Source organism: Vidua macroura, chromosome 30, assembly GCF_024509145.1.
Source record: "Vidua macroura isolate BioBank_ID:100142 chromosome 30, ASM2450914v1, whole genome shotgun sequence".
In the NCBI taxonomy this organism is placed as follows: domain Eukaryota; kingdom Metazoa; phylum Chordata; class Aves; order Passeriformes; family Viduidae; genus Vidua; species Vidua macroura.
Window position 1 is genome coordinate 1,312,430 of NC_071600.1, and position 13,417 is coordinate 1,325,846.

A 13,417-nucleotide genomic window follows, 5' to 3' on the forward strand; every position below is an offset into this window, starting at 1 on the left:
GCATTGGTTGGACTTGATGATCTCCAAGGTCTTTTCCAGCCTGTTTGATTCTGTCATTCTGTGATGATTGGGACACTCTGGGGCCATTGTGACACTGCAGGGCCTCGTGGCACTGAGAGCACCAGAGTGACACTGTGCAGCCCCATAGAACCAGGGCTCCATTGTGGTGCTCTGGGGCCAAATGGAACCAGGGAGTCCCCCGTGACACTGGGTCCTCGTGGAACCACAGAGGCCATTGTGACACTGCGGGGCCTGGTGGAACCCAGGGGTTTCACCATTTGGACACTGAGAAACCAAGGAGAGCATTGGGAGAGTCCAGGGCCCAGTGGAACCAAGGGGCCGTTCTGACACTGCGGGGCCTCACAGAACCAAGGGGACATTGTGACACTGCAGGACCTTGTGTAACCAAGGGGCCACTGTGACACTCTGGGGCCTCAAGGAATCTGGAAGGCCGTTGTGACACAGTGTGGCCTCGTGGAAACAAGGAGTCCATTGTGACACGGAGGGGACTTGTGGAACCACAGAGAGCATAGTGACAGGGGGGGACCTCATGTGACCATGGGGCCTTTGTGACACCCTGGGGCCCCATGGAACCAAGGGGCCACTGTGAAACTGTGGCACCAACGAGAACAGTGTGACACTGTGAAGCCCCATGGAACCAAGGAGTCCATTGTCACATTTTGGGGCCCCATGGAAGCAAGGAGACCAGTGTGAGAGTGCAGGGCCTGGTGTAACCAAAGGGACATTGTGACACTGAGGGGACCCTTGGAACCAAGGACATATTTGCAGATGACACCAAGCTGGATGTGAGTGTTGATCTGCTGGAGGGTAGGAGGGCTCTGCACAGGGCCCTGGACAGGCTGGATCCAGGGCCCAAATCCAACAAGGTGAGGTTTAACAAGTCCAACTACCGGGTCCTGCACTTTGGCCACAACAACCCCTGCAGCGCTCCAGGCTGGGGACAGAGGGGCTGGAGAGCAGCCAGGCAGAAAGGGACCTGCAGGGACTGATGGACAGCAGGCTGGACATGAGCCAGCCGTGTGCCCAGGTGGCCAAGAAGGCCAATGGCTCCTGGCCTGGATCAGGAATGGTGTGGCCAGCAGGAGCAGAGCTGCTGTGCCAGCACTGATCTGCCCCCAGCTCTGCACACAGACATTGCTGCTGCAGCTCCAGAGAAGGCAACAAAAGGGCAGCTCTGCAGAAAACTCTGCTGGGAGATCCTTGAGTTCCTTTAATGCCATCAAGAGTACAGCCCCTCATGGACACAGTCTGTTAGCTCAGGGAAGGTGGAGAGAAACAAAATAAGAAATGGCACAAATAATGACATTTCTTTGTGGACAATATTTAAAAATCTAAAACAAAGGTGAAAAAAACCCAAACTAAATGCACAAGAAGTATCAAATACGACTTTATTCCAAGTGTTTTGTTGAAATTGGCTAGCAGTTTAATGTTATTGAAACCATCCAGGCATCAGTCTCCACACTGCAGCTTTGAGCTCCTGGTTCCTCAGGCTGTAGATGAGGGGGTTCAGGGCTGGAGGCACCACCGAGTACAGAACTGACAGGGCCAGATCCAGGGATGGGGAGGAGATGGAGGGGGGCTTCAGGTAGGCAAACACTGCAGTGCTGAGGAACAGAGAGACCACGGCCAGGTGAGGGAGGCAGGTGGAAAAGGCTTTGTGCCGTCCCTGCTCAGAGGGGATCCTCAGCACAGCCCTGAAGATCTGCACATAGGAGAAAACAATGAACACAAAACAACCAAATACCAAACAGGCACTAACAGCAAGAAGCCCAAGTTCCCTGAGGTAGGATTTGGAACAGGAGAGCTTGAGGATCTGTGGGATTTCACAGAAGAACTGGCCCAGGGCATTGCCATGGCACAGGGGCAGGGAAAATGTATTGGCTGTGTGCAGCAGTGAATAGAGAAAACCACTGGCCCAGGCAGCTGCTGCCATGTGGGCACAAGCTCTGCTGCCCAGGAGGGTCTCATAGTGCAGGGGTTTGCAGATGGACACGTAGCGGTCGTAGCACATGATGGTCAGGAGGAAATACTCTGCTGAGATGAAGAACAGAAAGAAGAAAACCTGAGCAGCACATCCAGTGTAGGAGATGGTGCTGGTGCCCCAGAGGGAATTGTGCATGGCTTTGGGGACAGTGGTGCAGATGGAGCCCAGGTCGCTGAGGGCCAGGTTGAGCAGGAAGAAGAACATGGGCGTGTGCAGGTGGTGGCCGCAGGCTACGGCGCTGATGATGAGGCCGTTGCCCAGGAGGGCAGCCAGGGAGATGCCCAGCAAGAGGCAGAAGTGCAGGAGCTGCAGCTGCCGCGTCTCTGCCAGTGCCAGCAGGAGGAAGTGGCTGATGGAGCTGCTGTTGGACATTGGCTGTGGCTGCACATGGGCACCTGCTCATGGAGAAAGGACAGTGACAAGTCAGGAGAGGCTGCTTGGAGCCAAACCTGGGCCATTCCCTGTAGCCTGTCCTGCCGGCACTCACCCACCCTTGTCCCTGCTCTGGGAAAACTTTCACCCAGGTCCCTGCTTGAGCTCCAGCTGTGCTGGCTGAGTGTGCCAGGAGCATCCAGGCCTGTGCGTGGGTGCTCTCAAGGAGCCATCTGTGCCCTGCTGCCCTGGGTTTGTGGCCATGTGGCAGAGGGACAAGGCTGGATATTCAGCATTTGTCAGGGGAATCACTTCTAATGCAGAAAGGGTTGGTAGCATCTGAACTTCCAGGTCTAAAGGCTGGCAGGAGCTGGTTTAAGGAATTGTTTTCCTATCCACACATCATTTCTGCCTCTTTGAGGTCAGAAATCCCCAGCATTCCTGCTGCACTCAGAGTTTGGCACTGAGAGATGGGAGAGGCAAAGGATTCCCTGTGCCTGAGGGAAGGTGAGGGGCTGGATGGGCTTGTTCCCCCAGCACTGCTCTGCTCAGCCCCCTCTCCTTCCCCGAGCATCTCCCTGGGCCTGGACATTCCCTCCTGAGAGGTGCCTTGTCCCTGCCAGTGCTCACAGAGCCCATCCCACCCCGTGTGCCCTCGGCCCGGCCCTACAGAAACCTGCCTGTGTGCAGGGCCCTGGCTGGGGCAGGGTCTGTGTGCAGCTGGGCAAGGGCAGCTCAGGAGAGCCCTGCTGGGCCCTGCCAAGGTGATGCTGCTGCTGTCCAGGGCTGAGCAGTGGCTGAAGGCCCTTTGGGAGGCTGCCAGTAGAGAGACTGACCACCCAAAGTCACAGTTCTGGAGTCTCTGTAAATGTTCAAACATTCCTTTGATGAGCCTGTTTGTCCCTTTCAACTCAGAATGTTCTGTCATTCTGGGATTACAATTCCTGTTCTGCTTCTCTCATCCCCCTGTTGTCTATGATCAAAAGAGGAAAAAAAAAAAAAAAAAACAAATAAAAACCCCTTGCAACAGTGTTAGAACAGTAAAGTAAAAACCAGACCTTTATTGGAAGCTTCCAGATGTCCCAATGGGGATGAGGCTCAATCGGCTCCTGAATTCAACGATTTCTAAAGGTTGAGTAATTAGGATATTTCACAGGAACATCCAGTAGGAGATTCAGTTGTCCCAGTTACACACCCCTAACTCAACCCATTGGAGAAGGTCCAAGAGCTTCTTTGCCGCACTTTTTGTTATGACTGCTCAAATTCTGGTCAAAACCAAAATGTTCTTCTTGTAGGCCCTCTTCCTGATAATAAGACAATACAGTATTTCAGGAACGTATTTACACAGGTTATTGTTCTAAAATCAAAGAGAAAGGTTAGGAAATGTACTAGAGTTAATAAAGGATTATAGTGATAGAAGTATATAACAGTAGTTTAAAAGAGTTAATTAAGAGTTTAATAGCGTAAAGTAAGGATTATAGTTTTATAACTATATAATAGTAATATATAGAGCTATAAATATATAAAAATATATCAAAAGCAAAACTCTTTTTCTCACCACCCGAACTTTCCCATCCTTCTCCAAGCAGGAAATTGAAAACACTCTCAGGAAAGCTCCTGAGCTTTACAGCAATCCCAGGCTTACCTTCTTTGCGAAGTGTCCTCCAGAGCTGTGCCCAGGCTGGTCTGGAGCTGGGAGCAGCCCTGCCCCAGCCAGCAGCTCTCAGCAGCAGCACCTGCCCTGCTCAGGGTGGCTCCTTCCCCCCACAGCTTCTGGCCAGCGCTGGCAGCAGCTCCCCGGGCCGGCTGAGAGCTGTCCCTGGCAGGCAGCAGAGTCCCTGGCCCAGCACAGCGCCCTGGGCTGCAGGACCCTGCTCTGCAGGACAGCCCTGGGCACCCCTGGCTGCTCTGCACAAGAGACCATCAGAGAATGTACTCACAGGGGCTGTGGGCATTGGCATGTTCCAGCTTGAGGAGAACACTGCAGGAGCTGCAGCTGCATTGTCCTGCAGCCAGAGGTTCCTGTGCCAAGGGCTGGCAGTGATTCTGCCCCAGGCACTTCTCAGCACCTTCCCAGCCCTGACTGATTGAAGCTCTCTGTGCCTCTGGGCTGTGCCCGCGCTGGCTGCAGGCAGTGCCCCAGCCCTGCTGGGCTGGGAGAAGAGCTGCTCATCCAGAGAAATGTGCTTTTGAAGCTCTGCTTGCTTACCAGCATCACCCTCTGTGCCAGGAGCCCGGCCCAGCTCAGCAGCACAGACACAGCACAAGGACTTGAATGAGCCTCTGGGGCTTTGTGCTCAGGCCCTGAACATCAGGCCCGGGGAGGGAGCTGCAGAAACCTCTCCAGAGCTCCAAGTCAGAATCCAACTCCAAAGTTTCTTTGACTTTTAATGGGTCCCAGTGAGGGACACAAGTGAGAAAGTGTCCCCAGGCCCCAGGCAGAGCAGAGAACTGGAGGCACTGATGACAGGTGGGGACAAAGAGAAGCCAAGTCTTGGTGCCCTGGGGCACAGCAGGGTCTGTGCCACCAAGGGCTGTCAGGAGACACCTTGTCCTGAGGCCCTGGGGCCTCCTGGCACAGCCCCAGCCAGGCTGGCCACTGTCAGCCCCTTGTCCTGCCCTCAGCATCCCCCCCTAGCCCACATCCCAGTGGCCTCAAGGATCTGCTGGAAGGAGTCCCTGGGGAGCCTTGCTCAGCAATGGCCCTGGGGGCTCCACAATGCTCCCAGGCACTGCAGGTTTTTCAAAGGACTTTGGCTTTGGCTTTTGCCTTGCAGTCTCTGAGAGCTTTCTGCAATCATGGCCTCCAATTATCTGCTGTAATTAGTCCCTGGAGAGGCTTTGTCAGGAACAAGACTCAGTGGGGCTCATTAATGCTTCAAGGTACTTCAGTTCTTTTAAGGCACTTGGTGTTTCCCTTTGGATACAGACTCTGTGAGAGGTTTGTGCAATCATGGCCCCAATTATCTGCTTTAACGAGTCCCTTGAGAGCTTTGTACTGACACTCAGTGGGGCTCATTAATACTTTGAGATACTCTAGGTTTTTGAAGTACTTTGGATTTTCCTTTCCACACTGAGAGGTTTTTGTGCCATTTTGAGTCTCTGAGAGGTTTTTGTGCCATCCTGGCCTCCAGTTCTCTCCTCCAGGGAGTCCATGAGGAGCCTGTGTTGGGGATGGACCTCAGTGGGTCCCATTCATGCTTTGAGACACTTTGGGCTTTTCTTCTGGCTTTGAGTCCTGGAAAGGTTTGTGCAATCTCCTCTCAGGCCCTGAGGTTCCAGGGCTCAGCTCCAAATGCACCACGGGGCTCATTAGGATCAAGCAAGTCCTGACAAACCATGGCTCTGCCTTGATTTCCCTCTTGTCTGGGGCAGTTCATCAGGAAGTTTTCTGTAGTGGTTTTGGTTCACCAATTTGAGATTTCTCAGCCAATGCATCAATTAGTGTGGTGGGTTCAGTGCTGGCTAATTACCAATGCACTCACTAGAATATACTTACTCATTTCCTGCTCTGAGATAGGATTAGGAGAAAGGCAAAGTAGGCTCAAAACTTTAAAAAGGTTTATAATAGTAACTAAAAGAAAGAGTAATAAGAATCGGAACAAAACTTTCAGAACACTTCCTCTCTCCATACAACCTGACAATGTAAAGAGAGAAAGCCTATCAGTTTGCCACCACTAGAATAGTCTTTCTTCACTTGACTTAGGGAGAGAAGTTCCTCTTGTTAATATTATAGCAACTTCTCCACAAGAAAACACTTCTCTCATGGCTTTTCAGTTCCTCCAGTAGCAGCTGCCTGAAAAAATCTGCAATTGTGAAGTCCCTCCCATTTTTTCACAGCTTTTCCCACAGCTGTGTTTATGGGCCATGTCAGCTTATGGGGTATTGGTTTAAAGATGAGCTGTTTAAGAGCAAAGGTTTTCTTCATCTGTTTCTGAAATCATCTTCATCTCTAGGAACAGAGGTCTTCTTCTTCTCTCCCTGAGGGCACAGGGTCTCATCACTCTCCTCCCTTTCTCTGTTCAAACTTCTCATGGGATCACAGCAACTTCAACATTTGCTTACTTTAGCATGGAGGTCTTTGCTGAACAAGTCATCTCCCCATACTTTTCAATGTATTATAGGGAAAAAGAGAGTCTGATGTATCAATTCCATCCTTCTCCACAGTTTGGAGGTTTGTGCAGCGGCTGCGCTGGGGCTGTGTCAGGCTGGGCGGCGCTGGGGGCAGGGCCAGGATCTCAGCAGCCAGGCCAGAGCAGAGCAGCAGCACGGCCGGGGCCGATGGCTTCTCCTGGCCCTGCCCGCTGGTTGCGGGCCAAGCCCAAGGGCGGCAGAAGCTTGGCCGAGCCGGCCCGGCCCGGGGCTGCTCCTGGGGCCCGGCGGATCCTGGCTGGGCCCGGGCTGGCGGCGGGGCAGGGCTCGGCAGCGGCCAGATGTCAGCAAGCGCAGCCACGGCCCGGCCCGGCCTCGGCCCCGCGGCCTCCCCTCCCCTGCCCGGCAGCCGATGGGGCCTGGCGGGCTCCCTGGGAAGGGGCCCGGCCCCACGGCAGGAGCCGCCCGGCCCGCCCCGGCCCAGACGGGGGCTGGCCCGGCCTTGGCACCTCTGTGCTGGCCAGAAGGGAAAGAGACCCAGCCGGGCTTTCTCATGTTTAACCTGTGTCTTTACAGAGGCGTTCCTTAGTTCCTTAAATTCAACAGATTATCAGCTCTCAAAGCTAATTACTGATTGTTTTTTTGTCAGACCCAGAGCAAACTGCTAGCAGCTTCTCTCAGGACATCACTTCCGTGATGCAAAACCACCACGACCACACAGAGCACAGAGCTCCTTTGTCCATATGTAGTGGTCATGTGCCTGAGGCCTCAAAACCCCACCTTGGGAGATCTCTGGGCCCTTTCCAAGGTGTTTCCACATGAAAACATTCAGCTCATAGTCTAAGAAAATCACCAGGTGACAGGGCCAGCCTGACCTGTCTGTCCTGTCTACTTTTCTGTAGGAGCATTCCTTGGATATATGGAATTTGGGAGGCCAAATTCTAATTTTGGCCATGGTCCCTGGACTTGAAAGCCAGTTCTTTTCCATGGCAACGAAGGAACAGAGTCCCAGTGTTTCAGGGGCAGATGAGAGGTGACCACCAGAAGGCAAGGCCAGCCAGAGCTGGCAGGTTTTTTCCTGAGAGATACTCTTAGAAATAGGAAACTTTTTTGGGAGGGTACCAATTTTGGCAATGGGCATCTGGAAAGATGGACAGTTCTTTTCCATTGCAAGGAGAGCACAGAGCCCCAGTGCTCCAGAAGCTGATGAGAGGCAGCCCTTGGCATTCCAAGATCAGCCAGACCTGTCAGGTGGCCCCTGGGAGGCCAAGCCAGCCAGACCTGTTCCATGTGCCCTCGGTTCCATGGGGCCCCACAGTGTCCCAATGGTCCCTTGCTCCCAGGAGGCCCTGAGGTGTCACAATGCCCCCTTGGTGACACGAGGCCCTGAAGGGTAAGAATGGTCTCCATGGTTCCATCAGGCCCCGCAGAGTCATCATGGTCTCTGGGTCCATGAAGCCCCGCTGTGTCACCATGGCCCCTTGGTTCCATGGGCTCCAGTGGTGCCACAATGATCCCCTTGGTTCCATGAGGTCCCCACAGTGTCACAGGGATCTCCATGGGAAGGAAAGAAGCGAGCCCCAGTGTGGCAGGGGCAGCCACCAGTGGCCAAGGCCAGCCAGACCTCTCTGTCCTGGTAGCTTTTATCTGAAAGCAACTCTTGGATATAGGGATTTTGGGAGGTGAAACCACCTCAATTTCAGACATTTCTGCATAGATAAGAAGGATGGTTCTTTTCCATAGGAAGGAAAACACAGAGCTCAAGTGTTTCAGGGGCAGAAGAGGAGAGAGGTGGCTCCTGCGAGGCCAAGCCAGCCAGACCTGTTTGTCCTGGCAGCTTTTGTCACTGAGAAATCCTTGGATCTAGGGAATTCTGGAGGACGAATCTCAATTTTGACCACGGACACCTTGAGAAGAAGGATGGTTCTTTTCCATAAGAAGGAAAGCATCGAGCCTCACTGTTTTGAGGCAGGTGAGAGGCAGCCCCCAAGAGGCCAAGGGCAGCCAGACCTGTCTGTCCTGGCTGCTTTCACTTCAGAGCAATCCTTGGATGTGTGGAGTTCTGGAGGTGGAATCCCAGTTTTGGCCATTGGTACCTGGTCAGGATGGATGTTTTTTTTCCTATAGGAAAGAAAAGCACAAAATCCAAGTGTTCTGGAAGAAGATGAGAGGTGGCCACACTTCGGCCAAGCCAGCCAGACTTGTCTGTCCTGGCACCTTTTGTCTAGGGACTATCCTTGGACATAGGAAATTTTGAAGGTGGAATCTCAATTTTGGCCATGACCACCTGGACAGGAAGATGAGTTATTTTCATTAGGAAGGAAAGCACAGAGCCCCAGTGTTTCAGGGACAAATGAGTGCCAACCCTCAGGAAGCCAAGGCCAGCCAGACTTGTCAATCCTGGCAGCTCCTGTCTGGGAGCTGTCCTTGGATATAGGGAATTTTGGAGGCAGATGCCAAATTTTGGCCATGGGTGCCTGGTGGAGATGGATTTTTTTTCCCATAAGAAAGACAAGCACATGTTCCCAGCGTTTAAAGGCAGATGAGAGGTGGTCCCTGCGTGGCCAGGGCAGCCAGACCTGTCTTTCCTGGCCTATTTCGTCTGGGAACAATCCTTGTATATAAGGAAATTTGGAGAAGGAATCCCACTTTTGGCCATAGGCCGCTGGAGAAGGACAGTTCTCTCCCATAGGAAGGAAAGCCCAGAGCAACAGTGCTTCAGGGGCAGATGAGAAGCAGCCCTCGACATGCCAAGCTCAGCCAGACCTGTCAGGTTGTCCCCAGGAGCCCCAGCCAGCCAGACCTGTTCCATGTTCCCTTGGTTTCGTGGGACCCCACAGTGTCACAATGGTCTCCTTGGTTCCATGAGGCCCTGGAGTGTCACAATGTTCCCCTTGCTTCTGCAGTGTCACAATGGCCCCGTGCTTCCATGAGGCCTTGCAATGTCACAATGGCTTTGTGGTTCCACAAAGCCCTGATGTGTCACAATGGCCCCTCGGCTCCACGCGCCCTCGCTGTGTCACAACGGCTCCTCTGTGACACTGCGGGCTCCACAAGGTCACCACGGACCCTTGGTTCCTTGGGGCCCCCGAGTTCCACAATGGTCTCCTTGATTCCATGAGGCAGCACAGTGTCACACTGGCCCCTTGGTTCCATGAGGTTCCCCAGTGTCACCTTGGTGTCCTTGGGCCTGCATTGTCACAGCTGACCTGTGGTGATCACATATCCTCTGAACAGAGAGAGAGAGCTCTCCCAGGATTTTCCTGAGAAGCTGTGAGAAAGCTCAGAGAAAAGAATGAGAAACAATTCTTATCTTCACTTGCTGCACCTGTTGTTGTGCACATGTGGAATGTGTTATGTAGATTTCTTTACCAAAGGGTGATTTCTTAATTGGCCAATGGTGACAGTGTTTGGATTTCAATCAACCAGTCTGGTCTGTCTGTATCGGACTGTCTGCAAGAGCGATGAGTGTTTCTTAGTAGTATAGTGGAGTAAAATATAATAAAGCGATTGATCAGCCTTCTGGAATCATGGAGTCAATGCTAATTATCACCACTCCGGAGACGCCCTGCTACGATAGTTATCCAAGTCAATCTTCCCTTACCTCTGAATGCTCAATAGAATAGGCTTAACAGGCACATCAGCAACACCAACCACTGTAGACCCAAAGAGCTGGCTGAGGGGTTGGGAGAAAATTTCCCCGGTGTCATTTCCTCCCAGTGGGTACCATTATTAAAGTAATTCCAAACACATACAGTTAGTGTGTGGGAGCCTCGAATCCATGTGCCCACCATCCAGAGGAAATTAAAACCCCATAAATTCCTCACCACATTAACCCATCAAACAAATTGGATAGCAGCCACAGTAGCCACAGTTATAGGATGGGAAAAATGTAGCCACAACCATGTGCCACCCAAAGCAGGGTAAGCTAGACCACATGGTGACACCTAATGAGGTTTCTATATCCAGTACAAAAAAAACAAACAAAAAAAAATTACTCAAGAATTGTTATTCTCCTTTCACCCTTTTTCTCTTGATGCCGTCGGGCTGCACATTGGGTGCCAAAATTAGTCTTGGTTTACAAGACAGGTGTTGTTGCTTCTTGTCTCTCCGACTTCCTTGTTTTCGCCCGGCTCCTATTTCCTGGGGTGCTGGCCAGGCACTGCCGGGAGCAGCCGGAGAGAAGCGACAAACACCTTTGTGGTTCGTTTGATACGGACAGAGCTATTTAGAGAGCGCGATCAAGACCGGAATAAAGAGACTCAAGAGATTGGACACTTGTTGTGCAGTCCAAAGTAGGTTGTATTTGCTCGAACGCCACACATACCAGTGACCCCGGGAGGGGGTCGAGTCACAGGTTTTATAGGGGAAAATAAGAGATAAGGTGAAACCAATAGAACAATGCCCAGTGTGAATACATTATAGGTAAAATCCAATGGGAATAGCTTCAGGGGGAAGGATGAATACACGTAAAAATACAGAATAGAAACTCCAGGTTTAGGTTTAGGAAACAGAAACTCCCATTTCAAATTCACAAAGCCTTTTTGCTCCGTTTGAGTAGCTGTACACTACAATATCTCCCTCTTTTTTGTTTAATAAAATGAACGGAGCTTTGGGGGAAGGAGAAACTGAGGCTATCAAACTGCAGTGTTGTTTTGTTTTCCATCTTTCTACCATTCTCCTCCCATGGTGGCAGCAGCAACTACAACAGTTGCTGAGGCTGCAAACTTGGAGGAAGCAATGCTAAAAATGATTCGCTTAAAAATCCCAAATGATAGCAAAACTAAAAAAAATTGCAACTACAAAATAACAAATGTCCTTTAGAAGGGACAACACCCACCCAGAAACATCCCAGCCCTTAAACATGCCCTTGAACCAGTCCTCATTCTCCTGCTTTTCTGGAGCCAAATGAGGAGCAGGAATGTAGGAACTGACATCCTGCTAGTCTGAAAGAGAAATGAAATCATACAACAGGATAAACTAACTATAAAAATTCTGCCAGTATAAAGGAAAAACAGGAATTAGGGTTCTCTTCCTCCCTTGCGGTGTTTCCTGTTTGACGCCACTCCGTTATCTGTGGGGTCTCCAACAACCCCCTGACCCACCCCATTTGTATCATCACGCAGGGTAGGTCTGCGCTCCCCAATTAGTTTTTTTGCTGGTTGGAGAATTCTCCCCGCACCCCTCCCCTTCTGAGGAGGTGCTGTCCCCCAAAAGGGGCACTGGCTGGTGAAATGGCCTTCCTGATAGCAGTAATAACACCTGCGTTTGGGAGGAGGAGAACTCGATGTTGGAGTTTTTGGGGTTGCCAATGTCAGAGCAACCACTTTTTCCTGAGGACTTTTCACCAAGTCCTCTGCCATCAGTGTGGCTTTTCTTGTGCACTCCTCGATGAGCCGATCCAGCGTAGGTAGAGGAGAGGATGCTGGAAGAGCCATGATAACTCGCCGACAGGCTTCATTTGCATTTGTGGTGACAATTTCAAATGTGATTTCATCCCGTGCTTCTTGCCCTTCCACCTTTTTCTCGACCATGTCTCTCACTCAATCAACAAAATCTATGAATGGCTCTGAAACAGATTGCTTGAGAGCAATATAAGGTATTATAGGTTCCTTTGAAGGCATACTAAGAAATGCCCGTTCTGCTGCGTTTTTTGTGAGGTCTAACACTGGTTTTGGAATCCCTGCTGCTTGTTTTTGGGCTTGGTTCCAATCCCCTTCACCCACAAGATGTTCGAGGGTGATCTCATCATCCTCTATATCTTTTGCATAATCAGGACTCGGCAAAATTCCTGGAAGAAGGTCTCCTGCAAACCTTTTCCAAGTTCTTTCCCATCCCATCTGTATTCTGATGGAGGGAGCAAGCAACTGAGCAAGCGCTTTAAATCAGCAGGAACTCAGGTGTTAGAATTGAAAGTTGCTTTTAACATGCTCCTAAAATTTCACTTTTTTGCCCAAATTCACATTTTGTTTTGCAGAGTTCCTTTATGCTTTCGTATGAAAGTGGTTCCCACCTGGGGTTTTGTCCTCTTGCATTGTATAACACTGGAGCTAGGAACAGGGAATCTGAATCTCTGCCTGCTTTCTGTTTCTCGGCCCCGGCTCCCCCGCCTTTCCTTTCGCTATGGGAACCAGAGCCCGGGGATTGGGAAGGGGATTGGGAAACAGGAGGGGGGGGGGGCAGGGTCCGGAGGCTCGGGGGTGGAGGTTTGTGTGGGAGTGGCTGAGGTTGGTGGTGCCGTGTGGAGCGGGGCAGGATCGGGTGATGGAACCTCGAGGGGTGGAGCTGAAGGAACCACCTGGAGGGGCGGTGCTGTGGGTGGAGACCCGCAATAGCACCTGGGAGGGGTTTGGTCTGCTGCAAGAGAGGAGGAGGAGGGGTCAGGACAAAGGGAAGGAGGGTCAGGGACTGGCGGGGGGGGGGGGGGGTATGAAGGAATTCTGGGAAGGAGGAGTCCTTGCCGCGCCGCCCTGGGTATCTTGAGATGGGACAAAGACCCCCGCCACGCAGCTGCCGCCATCTTGTGGGGGGTCTTCTCGTGGGGGTTGAGGGAAGGGGTTAGAAGGGGTACAGCATCTTTGGGAACAGCCAGAACTGTGAAAGGGATCAGGAAAGGGGTTAGAAACTGAGGTTTCAGCAGAGTGATTAGCATTTTCAGACCGTGGGGGTCGGGGAGATGGGGGAAATAAAGCAGATGGGCTCTTTTCAGTTTCCCGCGTTTCCCGACTGTCTGCTCCCTCTTTAACAATGTCATAAACTAACAAAAAGATCCCCATGAAGCCTTCCTTCACTGAAGGATCCCCCTTTTTGGTGCCTTGTGTTAAAACTGTGCCAACCTGCTTCCAAAAACTCTTTTTCCTCACATCCTGAGCTGAGACGTTTGGAAAAGTTAAAATGATCCACTTGGTAAATTTTTTTTTCACAAAACTTTTAGAAAAACTTTCTCCT

General features: G+C 51.6%; 1 protein-coding gene and 2 pseudogenes across 1 annotated transcript; 1 reads left to right on the top strand and 2 right to left on the bottom strand.

The window, feature by feature from the left end:
- Positions 1-13,417, bottom strand: part of LOC128820668 (uncharacterized) — a 1,438,581-nt pseudogene that overhangs the window by 733,499 nt on the left and 691,665 nt on the right.
- LOC128820667 (uncharacterized) overlaps positions 1-13,417 on the top strand; it is a 2,212,279-nt pseudogene that overhangs the window by 194,011 nt on the left and 2,004,851 nt on the right.
- On the bottom strand, positions 1,451-2,397 carry LOC128820745 (olfactory receptor 14J1-like). The gene has a single exon (XM_054001566.1). It carries the CDS (start codon positions 2,375-2,377, stop codon positions 1,451-1,453), a length of 927 nt encoding a protein of 308 aa, XP_053857541.1. The 5' UTR covers positions 2,378-2,397.

Excerpts from the sequence above, each read along its gene's own strand:
- LOC128820745 (XM_054001566.1), bottom strand. The coding sequence starts at position 2,377 with ATGTCCAACAGCAGCTCCATCAGCCACTTCCTCCTGCTGGCACTGGCA.